At 39.5% G+C, this 21,837-nt stretch overlaps 1 protein-coding gene across 1 annotated transcript in view; it reads left to right on the top strand.

The window, feature by feature from the left end:
• Positions 1 to 505: 505 nt before the first annotated feature.
• Positions 506 to 21,837, top strand: part of CACNA2D4 (calcium voltage-gated channel auxiliary subunit alpha2delta 4) — a gene marked incomplete at both ends in the record, with an annotated part of 176,901 nt that continues 155,569 nt past the window's right edge. Inside the window, 4 exons of the mRNA XM_081330661.1 lie at positions 506 to 582; positions 8,989 to 9,070; positions 18,490 to 18,606; positions 19,850 to 19,909. Coding sequence (XP_081186787.1) covers positions 506 to 582; positions 8,989 to 9,070; positions 18,490 to 18,606; positions 19,850 to 19,909 — 336 coding nt within the window. The remainder of the gene's footprint in view (positions 583 to 8,988; positions 9,071 to 18,489; positions 18,607 to 19,849; positions 19,910 to 21,837) is intronic.

Raw genomic sequence — 21,837 nt, 5'->3', positions numbered from 1 at the left:
CTGGGCGCTGAAAGGACAGATTGATGCATCGTGTCTCCAGAAATTAGAGTAATCCTGGCTGATTTTATCTCAGCCCAGTTCCTTAAATCTGCAGCTGCTTCTGCTATATGAAGGGATTAAAAGGCCGGCAGTGGATTATGTATATCCTGTGGCTTTTGCTGTTTACGGAGTTCCTCTTCTTGTCTGCCATTCCTACAGGGCATGGACACTAGCCTCTCTCTGATATCCTTCATAGCTATGGAGCAGAGATTCTAATCCAATCCAGAAGATTCTCGTGGTTCTCTCAGGAAGCTGTTGCCCATCTGAAAAAAAGGAAGAAGAGACACAAGGATAAAAGTGTGAAGGGTTAGATGCTTCTACTTCTACCCTGATTCAGGTTTCATCCCAGCAAACCATGATATTCGAGACTCATTTTCTGGAGCCAGGAACAACTTAAAAGGAAAGAAATGGGGTAAACATTCTGTCTATGCAACTGATTTTGCTGCTGATAATTTGGACACAGAGGATGCTCCTGTGGCTTTTTTTCTCATTCAGCTGCCTTCTGCCCTTCTCAAGGCCCCAGATGAAAATACCATTTGAAACGTAAGTGGCCTACATTTTTTCAATGTGTTTCTGTTATTTATACTGTTTAGCTCTTCACCCTTTAAAATCTCTCAGTGCTGCTATTTTATACCCCATCTCCTAACCAGGCCTTTTGCTCAACACCCACATTTCATGTTGTATAATATAAATTCCATTTTTGTAGCAGGATTTCTTCCATATATGTACATTCTCAATTCTTGAACATGTGTGGACTTCTCAGTCCCCTTTTGACTTGTTTTCTGCCCCTATCTCAAAATGGCCATTAGAGTTGATGCAAACATTTTACTCGAAATTATTCTTATCTTATTAAAACCACCATTTTAGTTGAAGAACAGCTGGCACAAGTTTCTCTGTCATTTTGAAGGTTACAACTTGACCAACTCAAGAAAAGAAAAAAAACTTGCTTGTATAGAATTGCTGAACTATGTTGCACTAAAATAGCACAGGAAGAGAATTAAGTCTGGTAAGGTGAGGAGAATTAAGGGAAGCACATTATAGACCCCCACATTCAACCTATAGTCACAAGTTGTGTTAAAATGTTAGGTATGAATCAGGGAAGCACAAACTGATAGCCAGGGGTCTATTTTTGAACCACCAATAACCGGGTTGAGATAGGCTACCCAAAGCACTGGAATTGATGAGAGTTTTGCATCTTTTTGAGTGTGTGTTTTCTATGTCTATTCTGTTGAAGCATTTACTTTTTCTTCTTCTTTTCTCTTTGTTTCTTCCTGGCTGGATTCTTTTCTTCTCCTGAATCTTTACTTCAAGTGAGGGCAATGGCTTAAAAAACTTTTTCCTCACACTAGTCTGAGGGAATGAAACAAATGTTTTTTCTCTCAGCAGTTTTCTCAGCGGCTGTCTATCTTTCTGTTTTCCTCTTCAGTTGTCTCCTGGGTTTTGGATCTGTTGAGGCAGCGACTTCCTCATGAGGCCTCTGATAACATTGCTCCCAAACAGACATCTTGTCTTCCTTCCATTCTGACAAGTTACCATGAAGTTCTCTTCATCTTATCCCCAACCCATGAGTGATACAGGCTTATGCTGCCCACGGTGGTACCAGCGTTAAAAGTATTCTTAGAAACAGCTTCAAACTGTGCAGAAATATGTCGGAATTTGTTACTCTTTGCGTTGGAGGGAGGTTGGTGGCAGCAACTGGGAACAGAAGCAGGATGAGGACTAGCAATGGAGGCAGCAAATGGTCTGGCAGTATAGTTTTTGGCAGACTCAAACATGGATGGATATCACTATAGCGCAGTGGCTCCCTATCTTTTCTATACCCCACACCCCTAGAACGCTTCTGATATATTCTCGTACCCATTACAAAAGTTCAAAATAATGGCAATGAACTAGGCATATGCACTATAATTTTGAAAACCCAAATTTTCGCACCCCCCTGGAATATCATCTTGCTCACTCAGGAGGTGCGAGCACCCCAGGTTGGGAACCCTTGCTATAGCGGGAAAGGGCTTTGGGCCACTCATTCTTTCGCAACCCAACACACCTCACAGGGTTGTTGTTGTGGAGAAAAAAGAGGAAGAAGGGGCATTCTATAAGTTTGTTGCCTCGAGTTATTGATAAAACAATAAAGGAGGGATAAAAAATTAATTAATAAATAAGAAAGGCAGTCACAGTTATCTCACTGGATCAATAGTAATAAAAGTCATATTTCCCAGAACAAAAAACAAATTGTTGATTCTTTTAAAAAAAAATCCTGAATATGTGGAATTGTGACAGTGATTGTAGCATAACCACATAGAAAGCATTGCACTGTTATGAGGCAAATTCTGCCCCTTTCATCCTTGGGTGCAATGTGCACACAAATATACAAGGTGCAGAGTTGACCACACAACAGTGGTGTTGATTTCATCTTGATATAATAATAATAATAATAATAATAATAATAATAATAATAATAATAATAATAATGATGATGATGATGATGATGATGATGATGATGATGATGATGATGATGATGATGATGATGATGATGATGATGGAAGGGACTTGGAGATCATCTAGTCCAACCCCCTGCTCAGGTAGGACACCCTATACCATTTTAGACAAATGGCTGTCCAGTCTCTTCTTAAAGACTTCCAGTGTTGGAGCATTCACCGCTTCTCGAGGCAGGTTGTTCCACTGGTTAGTTGTTCTAACTGTCAGGAAGTTTCTCCTTAGTTCTACGTTGCTTCTCTCCTTGATTAGTTTCCTTCCATTGCTTCTTGTCCTGCCTTTCGAGAATAGCTTGACTCCCTCTTCTTTGTGGCAGCCCCGGAGATATTGGAACACTGCTATCATGTCACCCCTCGTCCTTCTTTTCATTAAACTAGACATACCCAATTCCAGCAGCCATTCCTTATACGTTTTAGCCTCCAGACCTCTGATCATCTTTGTTATTCTTCTCTGTACTCTTTCTAGAGTCTCAACATTTTTTTACATCGTGGTGACCAAAACTGGATGCAGTATTCCAAGTGTGGCCTTACCAAGGCTTTGTAAAGTGGTATTAATACTTCACGTGATCTTAATTCTATCCCTCTGTTAATGCAGCATAGGACTGTGTTGGCTTTTCTGGCAGCTACAGCACACTGCTGGCTCATATTGAAGTTATTGTCCACTAGGACTCTGAGATCCCTCTCATGTCATTCCACATATGTCAGCCTTTCCTTTCCCTTCCCCCCAGCCCTCCATTATCCCTGCATCTGAGCCCAGACATCCAACAGCCTGATGACACTTATGCCTGTTTCTTTTTCTTTTAAATAGGTAGATAATTGTTCACAAAAATTAATGGCCTAATAAGAAGAAAAAGGATCACATCATTCCCACACCTATATCCTTCCAGCTCACTTTCTCCTTCTCTCTCTATTCCTAGTGCAAAGACAGGCAATTTTTGCGGCCTTTTCCTCTGTGCACTTTCTGAGGGCTTTAGACTGGCAGGGTGTTGTTAACTGAAATTTCTGTGCTGCCAACTAATTTAGAATTTGCAGGATGGAAACAAAAGCAGAAGGACATTAAAAGGCATGCAGAGACTAAAACAAACAGTGTCATGTTTATTTAAATTGTCCCCATTAATTAACTTACAGCAGTGTTTCCCCAACCTTGACAACTTGTAATCCTCACATGTTCAAATGGCCAAGGTTGAAAAACACTGACCTATACCGGTAGCATCAGCGGTCCCTCCTCCATTAGTCACACTGAGCTGAGCGGCAAGGACAGACTCTGGAACTACACTCACAAACCATTTGGCTTTGCTGGGCAAGTTTCATAGCCCTGAAATCTCTCTTTCCTCTCTTCTACCACCAGAGTAGCTTAGTTTAGGCCAGGGGTAGGCAACCTTGGCTCTTTTATGACTCGTGAACATCAACTCCCAGAATTCCTGAGCTGGCTCAGGAATTCTGGGAGTTGAAGTCCACGAGTCATAAAAGAGCCAAGGTTGCCTACTCATGGTTTAGGCATTAGCAAATGGAAGTTAGATATTAATGGGGATTAAGTGTCTAGCAAGCTCTGAGTGCTTGCTATGACAAAGGAGGGAAATACTTATCTGATTGGTGTTATTGCTGGAAGTTTTTTATCTCACAGTTTACAAGGATAAATAGGAAGAACTAACTTCTCTAAGCAGCCTCTCAGGGGCATGATGACATCAATGGGGTTGCTGGGTGAGGGCATTTGAAGAGAAGTTGAAATGGATGAAAAATAATAAATACAACTTCCTTATCTCATGATAATTAGATCAGAAACCTACAGAACATGTCAAACTGATCTTGTAAGAAAAATAATATTTTCTTTTTGTATATGTGTGCTAGTGAATATTTAAGGAAGACAGGAACAATTAGGAGGGAAGTATTATGGGATTTATTAAAATTGAAGGATAGCTTCCAAGAATAAAATTTTAAGAAGAACAAGAGATTAAAAATCTTATGAAGCCTGGAAACTTTAACCGGCATCCTACTGTGCCATTGGGCCATTTAAATCTCAATCAAGTCAAAGCATTCAAGCAACCTGTTATATCAAGGATTACAAATCTGTAGCACAAATCACATGATGTAGATTTCTCCTATTGAAACTGTACCTCTCCACCCTTTTCTCTGAAAAATGTGAAAACTTGGACAAACAAATGGAACTGCACAGCTTTCCCATTGTTTCCTACATTTTCTATTCCTGCTCACACAGGCGTCATAAATGTCTCCATTGAGACTAGAATTCTAATTGGTATAAATCCATGAGTCCTGCTGGTAACAACAGAAAGAAGTGGGGAAAGTAATGGTTCTTTTCTTATTAAATGTAGGTGCTTTTCACCTATTTTTGAGGCAGCATGAAATTGCTCTCCCCATTCTCAGCTCTTATGTTGCCTTTACTATGCCTTCTCCAGGTCATGGCTTAAAAGTGCATCCTGATTGGTGGATGTATCACTTATTATAGGCAAGGTTTTCACATCCATCAATCTGGGCATCACAGCAAGAATAGAGTGGGTCTCACTTCAGACTGTGTCTGATTTCTATAGGATGGCTTGCCTGCCCCTCCTCCCACATCTCTTTGGGTAGCTCCCCTGTTAAAATAAAGTAAAATAAAGAAAATGTGGGAAGATATTGGGGTAGAGATTTGTCAGCCCCACTAGACAGACCTGACTAGGAAATCAACTCCACAAGAAAGCTAAAACTACTTTTACTGAGATTGTCTAAAATAACAGAAACTTACAAGTCTGCTGGTATTTGTACCATGTACTCCAAATCCTCCTCCTACTACTCCTCCTACTCCTCCTCCTCCTCCTCCTCCTCCTCCTCCTCTTCCTTAGGATGTAACTATGTGAACCACTTCTAAATGCTATCTGAACATTCTAGGCTTAAAAATGTATTAGCTCCTTTTGTAACAGCCTTTTTTTCATTCCTCATCAAGATCATCTTTCTTACTTTCTACAGAAGAAGTCCAGAGAGGAGGAATATAGGTCCTACCCTAACTTTGTGGCTAGATAAGTCCTGAAGAGTAAATGACTTGAAAATTATTATTATTATTATTTATTAAATTTTTATACCGCCCTTCTCCCGAAGGACTCAGGGCGGTGTACAGGGCAATAAATATCAAAATGTAAATACAAAAGTTAAAAAAGAGTTAAAAAGAATTAAATAATTATGCCCAATATAATACAATAATAAAACTGTGTTAAAACTAAATCCAGCCCCAAACCCATCAGACCAGGTCAGATTGTTCAAATAAATAAGTTTTTAAATCGCGCCGGAAGGAGCGAAGGTCGGGGGCCATCCGGAGCTCAACCGGTAAATGGTTCCACAGGTCAGGCGCACCCACAGAGAACGCCCTCCCCCTGGGGGCCACCAGTCGACATTCTCTGATCGGAGGCACCCTGAGGAGGCCCTCTCTGTGGGAGCGCACTGGACGGAGGGAGGTTGAAGCCGGCAGCAGGTGCTGCCGTAGGTAATCTGGACCCATGCCATGTAGGGCTTTGTAGGTCATAACCAGCACCTTGAATCTCACACGGAGGGCAACTGGCAGCCAATGCAGCTCACGGAGCAGAGGTGTAACATGGGAGTATCGGGAGACCCCCAACACAAAAATATAGCTGATAGGCAACCAGTCTCTTAAGTTCAGGATGATTGAAACTGAACATCACAGGAAAATTGGCAAACAAGCAGTAAAAGATTAATTCAACATCTGCCATCTTCAAGTTATTGCAATGAGGGAAAGTGAGGCAGTAGATCTGGAACAGAGTTTCACCCCCCCAAAAATCCTTATAGTCTCTGTTCTGAAGATATTTTTAAAAAGTCTTTGAAAACCTCAGGCCTTGGGTAGGCATGGGTGATGCCCCCCCCCCTTATGTGATTTTGTATGTTAGTTTCCCTTCTGGACATACATTGTTCTCTTCTTTATTGATTGATCTTACTGTTTTTAACATTACACACTGCCCACAGTCTTTATGAAGTTGAGTAACCTTGCAGAAAAAGAGGTAAAGACACAAACTGATGCCATTTCAGATCACTGTATTTTTAAAGCCAAAGAGTGCTAAATTGCCCTTTCTTTCTTTCTTTCTTTCTTTCTTTCTTTCTTTCTTTCTTTCTTTCTTTCTTTCTTTCTTTCTTTCTTTCTTTCTTTCTTCCTTCCTTCCTTCCTTCCTTCCTTCCTTCCTTCCTTCCTTCCTTCCTTTCTTTCTTTCTTTCTTTCTTTCTTTCTTTCTTTCTTTCTTTCTTTCTTTCTTTCTTTCTTTCTTTCCTAATAAAATAGTGGAAGAGTGGTCGTTTTCAGATAACAGTTAAGGTGGAATTGTGCACGGATGTCCCTTCTTCATCCAATAAAAGCTTGGTTTCCTTTCCTTTCCTTTCCTGTGCTATTGTCAGCCAGAAGAGAAGCTGATTTCAAAAATAGGAGTGTGATCAATATGAATGAATAAATAATGGTGAGGAAAGGACTGGGGGAGAAATGGCTCCCGTGGAGGCAGGCTACAGACCACAGGGAGACGTGCATGCCTGCATCACTTGACACTCTTAAAACACACTCTAATCACACCCAGAGCAGCTGACTTTGCCTGCAAGATAAAGGGTGCCAAACTGTTAGAGATTACGCATATCTTGAATAAGGTCAGCATAAGTGGAGAAATCCTATTTTTATACTGGTATGCTTGGTGACAACATAAGATTGTTTCATTCATAAGCTGGGGATGAAAAGATGTGTGTGAACCAGGGTTATTATCTATATTAGATCATAACTGATTCTGACAGTAATTTGAGTCATTAGCTCTTCAAAGTACAAAATACCGAAGTAGTTATGAGTCACTATGGACCAGCACGTCTTTTTAAAAAGAGCTTTTTTTTTACAAAGATTGATTAAAAAAAATAGGAAATCACAACAAAACCAATTGGATCAGGATTAGGAAGTACTAAATCACTAAGATATCAATTAGGATTGATTTTTCTCATTTCTTGATTACACAAATAGAGCAAGAACATGTTCTAAATAATGTAATGTAACTGAAACTAGAGCAAAACTTTTGAGGAGTTCAATGGTTTTAGGTTGTGAGACTGATATGAAATAATTCTTTTTGAGCTGAATGGTATTGTTTAACAAAGAAAAATTGTCCCTGGAGAAAACTGAAGACATAAGGGAAATCTAGTTTGGTGTTCATCTTAAGTGCAGATGGTGAAAACAGGAATGTTTAGAGAGAACATTTATCCTTACATGGTACACAGATAATTAAAACAGTGTTAAAGGCTTTAGTATATATTCTGGTTTTAACTTTTGTATTGTGGTTTTTAATTCCCTGTAAACCTCAGGGAAAGGGCGGTATATAAATGTAATAAAATAAATAAATAAATAAATATATGAGGCACCATTGCAATTCTAAACACATTGCATGCTTCCCTGTCTAGAGCTGAGTTAAAGTAGTAATTTTCTGTCCAGACTCCTATTGAATTAAATAGGCACAAGTATCTATAAAATATAGAATAAATCTTTATCCATAAAACCACAGTTGTACACACCAAGTTCTACTAACATGGATTGATAGAAGATATATTCTTCATTAGGTGCTCAAGCCTCAGAATACCCAGTACAATTAGAGCTAAGATATTAATTCACCCCACACATAGTAAATCATGTGCAAACAGTTTAATCTGGACTTTCATTACTGTCCTACCTGGAGAAGCTAAAACATGTGCAAGAGTTTAGCTGAAATGTTTATAATAATTTTAATCAGCTCTCACAAACCAGATTGTACCAGCTAATTATTATCCCTCGGGTGAAGAACACATACATAATAGCAACCATGCTAACTTAATTAAACGGACCAATTTAGGACTCTCATAAATGTTTGCAACTATATTGTAGCAAAGCTTTATTGATGGATGGTGACTGAAATACTCAGACAACTTCTTGTCCTCCTCAGTTGCTATCTTGCAGAAACTACGTGCAATACAATCTGGCTCAGCCCTATTAAGGCCTATTGCTGCCCCACTGTTGAACAGAAGAACACCTGATGGTCCCGCTCAGTAGGGATAAGAGAGAAGAGAAGGAATGGCAGGCTCCACTTACTTCTCTTTTCCTCCTGTACAATGCCACCATCTATAGACTGGGCTCAGAGGCAAGTAAGTAGGCAGAGGGACAATGAGACATCCAATCAGGAAGCATTCCCAAATTGCTTGTCTCAACATCTGGCGCTGACAACTTACAATTTTGGAATGTCCATATTGCTCATGCCTACTTAATTGGCTGAATGACATCCAGAAGTATCTGCAGGGGTATCAAAGAGGTCAAGAGGATGGCTACAACCTTAAAATAGAACCCCCATCCCATTTTTACATGCAGCAGGGCTTTGATTGCATGGTTGTAGCTGCCATCATGACCCCACGAATACTCCTAGAGACATGGAAATAACTAATGACTATATTGCGTTTTTCCCCCTTTGCATAGAGTGAAGTCCTGGGCTGACTCCTTTGGTGAAGATTTGTATTATATTGTCACAAAATATTCTGGTTCCCTCTTATTACAGAAGGTAGGTAACATATGCTGCATATTTTTGTAAATACTACCAAATCATAGAATATAATCTAAATGTTTTCTTTCTCTCTTAAGAAAACCCATTATGGAACTATCAGGATGTTTATCCAGTCTTCAGAATCCTTAGGGTTGTTTCTGAAATCCATATTCATCAATAGACACAGAATATTGGCATTACCAGCAGAGCATCTGATGTGGAAGGAGTTTATTATTTCCATACTTCCAGTAAATAAATCTAAATAAATTCAAAATAGTGGACAGTTCAAAAGATTGTTTGTTTAGCAAATGAATTTTGGATTAAAGCCAAAGGTATGAGATATGAAGTCTGTGGCTGAATATATAAAGATTAATTTTGTCAGGAGATGTAAAGGTGCTCTGTTGGTTTTTATAACCTCTGAAGTATAAATATGGATTGGTGTGATATACAATTTTCTCTGTTTTTATTTCAATGTTTTTCCATGAGATTTTTTTTTCTCCTTGGTATTTCACAATGTTCTTATGAAAATCCTAGTTTAAGTTTCTAAATGTTCTTGGAAGGGATTACGATTGAATATATATACACACATGCAGACATACACACAAATGTATGAGATTCACTTGGGTGTTCTTGGCTCCCAGACCTACCTAGGAAAGCGGTTATCACTTTTATTGCCCTTTCATCTCAGGAATTCTAGAAAGATCAGGGATAATTGGCCTGAATTTTAGTCCATGAGTCAATAATCAATCAGTATAGAGCTGGGAGGGACCTTGGAGGTCTTCTAGACCAGGGCTTTTCAACTGGTGGTACATGTATCACTGGTGGTACCTCGGCACCTGGCAGGTGATACGCTTATGATGGCTTACAACGCAGTCGCTGCTCCTCACCATAGCTAGGGTGAGATTTGCCAGAACTTCCGTCTGCTTCGTCCTGCAAAGCAGCGCTCACCCAGCACTCCCGCCTCCCACCATGCCAGCAGCCCCGACTAAAGGCCGAGTGCTCCAGCTTTGCTCTGCCAAAGGGGGCAGCAGCAGCCGAGGCTACAGCAGATTTGCTGCTTGTCAGGGGCGCTCAAAGGCTGCCCAACTTTACTCTGAAATTTCGGGGTTGGAAAGTGGAGGGGCAGCAGTACCTGCTGGAAAGCCTTTCCCCCCCCCCACCAGCTACCTCCTTCGGAGCCTTCCTGATCCCGACAGGGCTGCCAGCATAGGTCCACCCGCTTCATCCTGCAAAGCACGGCTCACCCAGCGTTCTCGCCCGCTGCCATGCCAGCAGCAAATTGCCAATCATGCCTGGGCTTGGGGAGAAGGCCCTCTTCTTCCTCTGTGGATAAAAGTCCCCAAACCTGGAATGCGGTGTTTGTGTGCACACACATGCGTTTGGCTGCTAACAGTTTGGGGAGGCAAAGAGTTTGTGGGGCACCAAATTGTCCCCACGTCAAGTTAGTCGATGTGACTTGTTCCATTCTGATCCAGCTGTCTCAAGTCAGCTGTGCCCAGTGAGTGGCGTCGAGCCCACCTGGTACTTGAATATTGCCATATGCTAAAAGTGGTACAATCTCTGAATAGGTTGAAAGGCCCTGTTCTAGACTAGCCATACCCAGTTCCTGCAACTGTTCTTCATATGTTTTAGTCTCCAGGCCTTTAATCATATTAGTTGCTCTTCTCTGCACTTTTACCAAAGTCTCAACATTTTTTTGGTAATGTGGTGCTCAGACAATTCATGTAAAAAAATACATACAGTGTCTATATTTGATGTAAGATTCTTGTTCACATTAATCAAGTATTGACAACATCTGTTGACTTGAGGGCTGTATATATTTAGTATATATAGTCTTTGATTTATGTTCTGGAAAAATTAAAATGTGATCATGTTGGTTATCTGCTGCTATGAATCATTATCCTGGCCTTTAGTCGTGTGTGTGTGTGTGTGTGTGTGTGTGTGTGTGTATGTGTTTCTGTGGGCTTTTTTGTCACATGGTTCAGACAGAGATATTTCTTCAGCAAAGAAGAAATTAATGTAACCCTGACAGCCTGAGTTTTAAATCATTTTTTTAACCCAAGCCTTACCATGTGGTATTACAATCTTCTACTAGCAACAACATTTTTCATTAAAATGAAATCAGTTAATTATTATACTCTACAGGAAGAAATCCTATTTCATCATACATCTCTTTTTAAAACTGAAATATTAACTTTTTTTGCAAAAATTGCTTAGTTTTGTATATTAGCATGTAGTAGTGGAATGGAATGGCTGAAATAACAATGATTATTTTTTATTTCTTAGGAAAGGTTTTTTTAACTGCAACTACAGAGTGTAATGGAATCAATCTATTTTTATGGCCAATAGCCTTTAGGAAGGCTGAGAATAACAAGTGGATCAAAACTCAATTTATACTCAGCCAGAAAATTAATATCCAAAGCATCCAATGTCGTTTCACACTGTTGTCACATAAAAATAATTAATTTTTGGAAGTGCAGCATTAATTAACAAGGACTAGAATGCAAAACATAATGCTTAATCTGTGTAATGGATGCTCTAGAAACTTTTACATTCCTTCTTTGCATTCTCTACATTTTTAACATTGTTTTATATTTACCATTTCGCTTTGTTAATAGTTAGAAAGCTAGCAGTCCAGGTTCAAGGCCCCAAGTGCCACATGATGGGGTGAGCTCCCATCCTCACTGTAGCTCCTAACTTTGCAGTTCAAAAGCGTGCAAATGCAAGTAGATAAATAGGTACCACTTTGGTGGGAAGTTAACAGCACTTCCTGATGCCATGCTAGCCACATGACCGCAGAAATGTCTTTGGACAGTGCTGGCTCAATGTCTTGAAAAGGAGATGAGCACTGCCCCTTAGAGTCAGCAACAACTAGCAGAGGGACTCCCTTTTTTATGTTAATAGTAGATTTATTGGTAGCAACCTTACTAACAAGCTTTGTTAAAAAGATGTTTTGGGGAATGGAAATTGTTCTAAAATATCATAGAAACATGTTTCTGCAGGCTTTGTGTCTGTCTGTGCCTGTCATTTCCTCTTAAAACTTTAAAACTTCTTAAAAACCAGCCACGGGATTATTTTGTTTAAAAAGGGAACATTTTCTTGCCTGTTTTATATGCTAGCCAGATACATTACTACATAGTTAATATGAAGAAACTGCAAGTACTCCTCAACTTACAACCATTCATTTAGTGACTATTCAAATTTGCAATGGCACTGAAAAAAGTGACATGTCCAGTCATTTTGTTCTCCAGTCTTGCACAAGGTTCTTATGAAAATCTTAATTTAAGTTTCTAAATGTTCTTGGATGGGATTGTGGTTGAATACACACACACAGAGAGACAGACAGACAGACAGAGAGAGACAGAGACAGAGACAGAGACAGAGACAGACATACGAGATTCCCTTGGATGTTCTGGATTCCTAGACCTACCCAAGAAAGCTTTTATAAGTGGTTATCACCATGATCACATGATCAAAATTTGGGTACTTGACAACTGACATGTATTTGTGACAATTGCACTGTCCAGGGTTCATGTGATCATTATTTGTAACCTTCCTCGCAGTCTTCTGACATGCAAAGTCAATGGGAAAAGCCAGATTTGATTAACGCCAGCATGGTTCACTTAACAATTGCAATGATTCGCTCAACAACTATGGCAAAACTTGGTGAGCCTTGGTGGAGCAGTGGGCTAATGCCTCCTTAAGTAACACCAGCTGCCTGCAATTAGTGCAGGTTCGCATCCCACCAGGCTCAAGGTTGACTCAGCCTTCCATCCTTCTGAGGTAGGTAAAACGAGGACCCAGATTGTTGGGGGCAATTAAGCTGACTTTGTAATAATGCCGCTTGGGGGGTTTGTGAAAGCCCTAATAAGCAGGCATATACATAGAATGAAGGCTACTGCTAAGCTTGTAAAGCCGCCCTGAGTCTTCGGAGAAGGGCGGGATATAAATGGAATTAAAAAAAATAAATAAAAAACTCACTTAGCAACTATCTTGCTCAGCAATGGAAATTTTGGGCTCCATTGTGGTCGTAAGTTGAGGACTACCTGTTTAACACAATATAACCAGGCAGAAGGAAGGGGAAACAATGCTTACTCTTCTTCTTTGGAATATGTGAAAATCTTTTGCCTTGTTCCAAAGCATATCTACTTGCAATGCTGAATGGATGCATTCCCAAGCATTCTTCTTCAAATTCATGTCAACGTAGCTCAGGGGTAGGCAACCTCGGCTCTTTTATGACTCATGGACTTCAACTCCCAGAATTCCTGAGCCAGCAATGCTCATGAGTCATAAAAGAGCCAAGGTTGCCTACCCCTGACTTAGCTCTATCCTTTGTAGATGGGATGTTTTAGGTAATAAGATCCATTTCCTCAAACATGCCCCTTCTTCCCGTGAAGGAAGAACAAGGCTTTTCAACAAGCAGCACTTTATTATTAATACAAATCATTAGCCGTTTCTTTATACAGGTAGTCCTTGACTTACAACTATGAGCCTGAAATTTCTGTTGCTAAGTGAGACATTTACTAAGTGAGGGGTTATTTTGTCACAGTTGTTAAGTGAATCACTGCAGTTGTTAAATTAGTAATGTGCTTGTTAAGTCAATCTGGCTTCCCCATTGGCTTTGCTTGTCAGAAGGTCACAAAAGGTGATCACGTGACCCTGGCACACTCCAACTGTCATAAATAGGAATCAGTAGCCAAGTGCCTGAATTTTGATCATGTGGCCATGGGGATGTCACAATGGTCGTATGTGTGAAAAATGGCCACAAGTCATTTTTTTCAGCTCTGCTGTAACTTCAAATCATTACCAAACAAACTGTTGTAAGTCAAGAACTACCCATATCCAGTGGTGGGATTCAGCCGGTTCGCACCACTTCGGCAGAACCGGTGGCTATTTTTTTGTTGCCCAGGTCCAGAATGGACTTCCGGAAGCAGAATCCACACAGAGAACCAGTTGTTCACATGTTTGAATCCCACCACTGCCCATTAATCATTCTGACACAATCTGTTCAATAGACAACAGCAGAAAACTATCTTGAATTTGACAGTGTAGGAGTCAATGCTGCCTGAGCATTGACTGAAAAATTGATTGAGGAAATCCTTTCAAATTCTTTGTCTCCTTCACCCTGAAAGTGAAAGTGACTTCAACTGGAAATATGGTTCCCATCAAACTTCTCTTTCTAAGCTAATCACTCCCTTTCTTTGCTACCAAATTTCATAATGAGTTTGAAGCACCCCACTTAGGTAGCCTAGGGGAAGTAATATATAACACTACATCATCTTTGCACATTTCTCGGTACCCAATGGTCATCACATCACAACAACAAATGAAAATCCTATCCAGTAAGACATTTGCTGCAGTACCAGCATATGTGTTTTCTCAGAGAGCCCAGCATATATTTTTTCCCATTTTAAAGCAATTGACTTTTACCCATTTCATGTAACTAACTGGAGGGTTACTAAGATGTGTCTTGGGTCCAAAACAGTATGGTGGCAGACCAATGTATTTGATTTATTTAAGTGGTCTCTATTCCACTCATATATGAAACAGAGAGCATAGATTAATGATAAGAACATGATTAATGAAACTAAAGTTAAGAAAAACAGGTTCCCTACAGGAAAACATCTTCCAACCAAACATTTCCAGATGAAGTTCATTTAATTTTAATAAATCTTTTGCTGAAGGGTAACTTTAATCACATTTTTTTCAACTAGTAATTAACAGTTTCTTGAATAATTTTAGGGACTGCTGATCTCATATAACTATACAGTGTAACATATCCTCAAGTTGGGGTTCTGTACCAGAAGAGTAGAAATATTAGCAAGGATCCTAACTTTGTACTCAAATGAAGTCTAAGCTGGTAGTACCGTCTCATGTGTACATCAGCCCAGAATTCAGAATATTTCTGTTGGGATTCATTCATTCAGCTCGGGTGGCTAGAAAGGCCCAACAAAGACTTCACTTTCTTAGGGTCTTGTGGAAGAACAGGGTAGAACAACAGCTAATGACCCTCTTTTACCGGTCTACTATAGAGAGCGTCCTCTCGTATGGTATTGTGGTTTGGTATGCTGGTCTGACAGCCACGGATAGGAAAGTATTACAGAGGGTAGTGAGCACAGCACAAGACATTGTGGGCTGTCCCCTGACACCACTGGATGACATCGCCAGGGCTCGTTGCCTTGGAAGAGTGAGGAAGATTCTCAGGGATGACTCACACCCTGGACGGTATCTCTTTACTCTCCTACCATCGGGTAGGAGATATAGGAATATAGCCAGCCGTACCAACAGGCTGAAAAATAGCTTTTATCCGTGGGCTGTTAGGCTTTTGAATGGGACATAATCTTATGCAGAATTGACTTGGGAGGCCGGTGTGTGGTGTAGTTGTTTCACATAGTGTGGTGGGATGGAGGGTTTGTTGTCACTGTGTGTTGGGGGGAGAGAGCACGGGGGGAGGCTCAGCTAATCTCAATGTACACATGTTGTACTTTGACAATAAAGGTTTATTATTATTATTATTATTAAGAAGGATGGTGGTGGTAAAATAATCAATATAAGCACTCTTGCAACGTTATACATAATTCTGACCACCATATAGAAAAGTATAGCATGAAAGACATGGAAAAGAGCAACCTCAGAGATCAAAGGTACAGAAATTGTTACATCCCTATATAAGAAAAGATTGCATGTAGTGCTTGAAAAATTTCATCTTTGGAAAAAAAATAAACAAGAGGAAGCATGATAACTGGCAGGGCTATAAGGACTGAGGCTAAATGCAAAGAATCCGAGAATCTGAGACCAATAAGCTGCTCAGAGTGGTTGGATACAAGATGGGCAGCAAATAAATTTCATAAATAAATAACACTGTAGAGATGTCAATAGCCCCCATCCTTGAGAAATGTGCAGTCCATTGAGGTGCACAAGCAAGAAAAAGAGAACTAAAACTTGAACTGGGTTCGTATGTCATTTGGCTTACGGCTTTGGTTTCCTGGTCTAAGTATCTATAATAAAACTAGACCAGGGGTAGGCAACCTTGGCTCTTTTATGACTCGTGGACTTCAACTCCCAGAATTCCTGAGCCAGCATGACTGGTTCAGGAATTCTGGGAGTTGAAGTCCACGAGTCATAAAAGAGCCGAGGTTGCCTACCCCTGAACTAAACTATCAAAGAGTTGTGTCCTTAAATCTCTGTCTGCTAGCTTTCAAATTTGAGTAATGGCTTAAGTGAAACCTGTTACTGCCAATAGAATATATAAAACTATGCGCAAAGAAAAGAAAATGACTAGGGAAAATCTCTTATGCTCCAAGACATAGACATCTTTTTAGCAGTAGAATCCGGCAATGTTGTCCACTGAGGTTGAATGAGGATTGAAGGGGTCCAGATGGTTCTCTCCTGTATATGTAGCACTTATTTCTTTTCCACCAGTTGTACCATTTTAAAAAGGAAAAGACAGACTAGTTTAGCTTACAATGCCTTTGGACGTAGGCCTTAGGAACTCTCTGTCTGGAAAAAGTCCATGTTTCAAATGTTAATCTAGCTAAATGTTATAGTATTATGATAAGAGATTTCCATTTTTAGAATCTGGTTCATATTAGTTCTCTGACCAACGAAAGTGTTTTCAAGGTTGAAGAAGGCACTCTGATTAAGAGAGGAGTAAGTGCCTTTATGAGATTACATAGCATTAGCTAATTAGAGGTGTGCACAAATGTATTTCTCTGCAAACAAGAAGAAACAATTTCCTTTCATCCTGATCCTGAACAGACTGTATTAAGAATACTTCAAATTATGCATCTCAAATTATGCAGGTCTTATTCATCTTTTTTGTAGTTAAAACCATCTGTACGGCTCATGAGGGACAAAATGTTAGCTATCATTCATCAATATACCTGTTGAGAAACTTGCTGCCCTCAGTTATCACTGGTTTATCATTGCTAATAGTGCTTTGTTTTTGAAATGTACATATCTGTACGTATCTGTATCTATATTTCTGTACAGAAGCACACAGCAGGAGTGCCAGGCACGTAGCATGCATTTTTGTGATGGGATTATCTCATTCTGCTGATTAAACTCTTTGAAATACTAGCAAGCTGAACTGCTGTGTGGGCACAACATATCTACAGACTTTAAGGAGGGGGGGAGGAACAGGAGAGCTTGGGTATTAATTGTAAACTTGCTACTCTGTTCAGCCCTTTGCCTATTTTATTTATTTTCCTTTTATTTATTTTCTGTATTTATTATTTTTTAAAAAGTAACTCAAGATGGCAAGCATACCTCATATGCCTCCTGTTCCCATTTCCTCACAACAACAGTCCAATGAGATGAGAAAGAGTGCCTGGACCAAAGTTATCCAACTGGCTGTCACGCCTAAAATTGGACTAGAACTCACAGTCACCCAATTTGGTGCCTTACCACTAGACAAAACTGGCTCTCCGTATATTGTTATCAGTGCTAAATTATCACTCATTAACCTTGCTGCTTGGCAGTGTCAATCAGCTAACCTTTGTCATCAGCTTCACTTGCTCCTTATTTCTCTTTATTAGCACCAGCACGGATGGAGAGACCGACTGTCTTTAATCCTGCAAAACCTGCATGGTGCTATCAGCTTCTATCCAGCCTATTGGATAGAAGGCTCATTTCTATTTTTGTCTCACCTCTTCGTCCCTTCTTTATTTCTTAAGGTGTTTGCTACTCATCATAGCCTTCACTGCTTTCTCTGAAGAAGAGTAAAACAGGCATTGGACACACAGAATCCTCGACTATTCATCTCACTATTTTTCCCCCCTTTTAATTATGGCTTCTTCCGCAAACCAGTGTTGCAGCTATCTGAGCTTATAACTCTGCCCCGCTATGCCATGTGATTTGTGGAGAACTTGAGCTAATGATTATCTTGCACATCAGCTGCTGCTCTAAATAAAATGCTGTGAAGATACTTTTGCAACATTTCCTCAGAGGCAGACATGCGTGATTTACAAACTCCCCCAGGCTCCCAGCTCTTAGGTTTCCCTTCCAAAGTTAGGGCACTTTGCAACTTGTCATCCTCCTTCACAGTAGATCACAGTAGATCTGGGGAGCAGCTTTGCTGACCTTCTGCACGGTGACTCCCTTCTCACCGTGAAAATATGAAATGAAAGGAATAGTTGAAAACAAAGGGGGAGGATATGTGGGTGGATAAAACAGTAGCTGGAATGCCATCCTTTGCTCTCTGGTGACCACTGATGAAAACAGATGGTCTCAGACAAATCCATGGTTGGTCTGACATCCATGAATTCCTAAGCTTTCTCGGAACCAAAAGAGGTGAAGTTGAAATCCTGAAGTCTGAAAAAGATTTTTATGAATACATTTTTATTTGATGCATGAGCGTTTTTAAAACCATTGTTCACTAGAGTCCAGATTGTGGTTACTGAAAATCTCGGCTGTTTGTCCTTCTGTTTGTTTGATAGAAGTATAAAGATGTGGAACCAAATCTAAAGATCAAAGATGTAGATGGCTTGGAGCTGGTAAAGTTATTCTCTAAAGAAATGGCAAGAATGCTACATAGAAAAGTAGAAGCTGTTGAGGTAAGGACTACTTGGCTCCCAACTTTTATCTACTTGGAAGTAAGAAAAATAAAGAAATGTGGGGGAAAAAAGAATGCACGATGGCTTCTAAACACAGCGTAGTGTACCACTACATAAAGTGTAGGTTTAGATTTGGTAAGAAATTCAGTTATCCCTCTCCCTCCCTCCCTCCCTCTCTCTCTCTCTTTCTCACACACACACACATACACACACACACAGAGTTACAGAATATAAAAACATATATGTATATACACATTGTGTATATATATTTACACATACAGTATATATATGTGTGTGTATGTGTGTGTAATATATACATATAATAAATGCACACAGAGGGACCTACACATACAAACAAACAAACACACCCACACCCACACAAACACACACCAATCTCCTACCCATTTAGTGCCAGTCAGAAAAAAATAATATTGCATTAAATGAAATGTCCATTTGACGGGCTATAAGGCAGCTTTCTATGTTCCAGTGATTCATAGATTTCATTTTCCCCCAAACCATGTAATGTAGTATATTCTGTCTTTCATTTTGATCTTAAAGCTATAATTTCAATAGGTACAAATGCCTTCATCACAAGACAGGAATGTTAGCATCCTTTGCATCTTTTTTTAGATAACTATTAGATTTTTTTTCCACTAAAAAAACTAAAATATCTAACATAAACTAATAATTAAGATGAAAGAAAAAAAGAAGGAACAAAGTTCAAAGGAATGCTGGGAGTTGTATTTCAGCAAACTGTGGAATGGCTTTAGCTACCTATCTCTACTTCACATATACATGCCATGATGCTTAGCAATGCTCTCCTTTACTGGCAATCCAACATGACGTTAAGACCAGGAAAACAATACATTTGGAAAAAAATGATATTTTCATTTTTATTGTATGCATTCTTTCCATGCCAACCACCCCCAATATCCCACCCTTATGGGTCCCTGCAAGATGATGGTTAATTTTCCTAATAAGCAAACAGTAGATTTATGGATTGGGCCAGGATCATCTGCGGGGAAAGAACAAAATCAAAGATGGAAACCATTAAAGTACAATTGGAACCATGCCCTGTTTTAGTGTGCATTGTGTGTAAAAAAGGATTTGGGACTTTGACAGCATGGTTGTAGTTGCCATCTTGAATATTTTGCAAACACACATATACACATGTAGATGTGCTGCTTTTATTGTTGCTTCCATTTATGGACCCTTAAGTTCCCTTTTTCTTTCTTTGTTATAGCGGTTAGTTGAAGCTGCAGAAGATGCTGATGTTTATCATGAATATAACTCATCATTACAGGTAAAAGATATATGATATCATTTAAGTTCAGATAATCTGTTGTAAAGTCAAATTATGTCTCATGTAGAACTCTTGCTGGACAACTGGTAACCTGTGTCCAACAAAGGTATCCAACTAATTATGGCAAAGTGGGGAAGCTGTAGTCCTCTAAATATTAAAGTAGGGGTCTTCAAACTTGGCCCTTTTATGACTTGTGGACTTCAATTCCCAGAATTCCTCAGCCAGGCACTCTGGCTGAGGAATTCTGGGAATTGAAGTCCACAAGTCATAAAAGGGCCACGTTTGAAGACCCCTGTATTAAAGCATGACAACTTTGGTTGGGGCCAGCATTAAGGCTGGTGATACAGGAGGATGTAGCCTCTCAACATCTGGAGGGTCACAGGTCCATCACTCTTAGCCACTGGCTTTTCAAAGACATCTATGCTCTCTGCCATATTAAATTTACTTCCTTGGTAGGGCCAGCTGTTGCATTCTTCTGATTCTTTGGCTGATATTGATTTATGTTTGGGAACAAAGTTGACAGCTTGTCTGTGATGTGTATCAGCCCATTTAAAGTGATCAGTCAATGTCTAAAATTAGAATTGCTAAGGAACTGAGTAAGTATATGTAAACTAATTTCTTTTCCCTGTATAATCTGACTTTGACTATGAACTTATCTAAAGCCGTAGCTGCAGCCTGTGGTGATAACCACTGCAGAGCACTGATGTTTTAAAAATCGTACTAAAATTAAAAATAATGCTATTAAAACTGACCACAGTGGTAGAGGCTGTTAAGTATGAATGAAAGCATTATGGTATTTTTCTGAGTCAAACCAATGATGTTTCTATGTGGTATGGAGAGAACATAAAACATCAAATGGATGCCATAAATGTGATAGACTTTTTTATGTAGACACAATGTTATGCAAATATATTCATGAATAGGTCATGCTTATCTTGGCAATACTACTCTTGCTTGACTGTGCTAAGTTTAATCTGACAGGGGATTTGCAAACATACAGGTTCTAGCCATAATACAAATCTAGTTACTGAAAGTGAAATATGTTGAACTAAATGAAATTGGAACATTTTTAGCGAATGTGAAGAAGAAAAGAGCACAAAGTTCAAATAATGGGATCTCCTCACCTTTAGAATATGATTCATTCCTGAATACAGAAGTCTAAAACTATTCAGCACAAATATTCACTTCAAATGCAAGGTAAACATATAAGGCTAAAATCTCTGTTCATTTGTAAAGTTTACTCAATGATTTTTGCCCCAGTGAGCTGGATCTCAGGTTTCTCTTGCTTTAGATGGCTACAATGAATTCTCTTTGATGGTGTTACACACAACACATTTAACCTAGTTAGTTGACTACTGCCAACTGGTGTTGACTAAGAATAGATGTAGAATATTGTAATGCTACAATAGCAAGTTGTTTGAAGGCATTCCATTTGGTTTATTTATCAAACATCTTCGCCGTCCATCACACTTGTGTGACTCTTGAGCAGTTTACAAATAAAATGATAAAATTATATAAAATTATATAAATCCACACTTAAAAGCAAAGTTAAAAAACAAAAGGTTCTCTTAGGAGACTCCACCAATCATAACTCTTTAACGGATGGGTCCACAACATAACTTTGCTGCCTGCCCTAAAATAGGAACAAGATGGTTCCTTAGGTAGGTAAGCTGATCCCTTGTGGTGAAGGTAATAACCAATCCCTTGAATTGGATGTGGAAGCCAACTGGCACCCAGTGCAGCTTACCTTGGAGGCACCTCAAACTGCTTATGCTGCCACATTGTACAATGCAGTACATTAAAATATGCATAATGTACTATCCAGTACATTAAAAATGGATTAATCCAGTAACTATGTTAAGGCACTTTTGCCATTTCCACCTCTTGTTCTTTTCTTTTTTTTAACTTAAAGAAACCAGGCTCAACAT

The sequence above is a fragment of the Vipera berus genome (genome assembly GCF_964194415.1).
Source record: "Vipera berus genome assembly, chromosome: 6".
NCBI classification, from domain to species: Eukaryota; Metazoa; Chordata; class Lepidosauria; order Squamata; family Viperidae; genus Vipera; species Vipera berus.
This window is presented reverse-complemented; position numbering and strand designations above follow the sequence as displayed.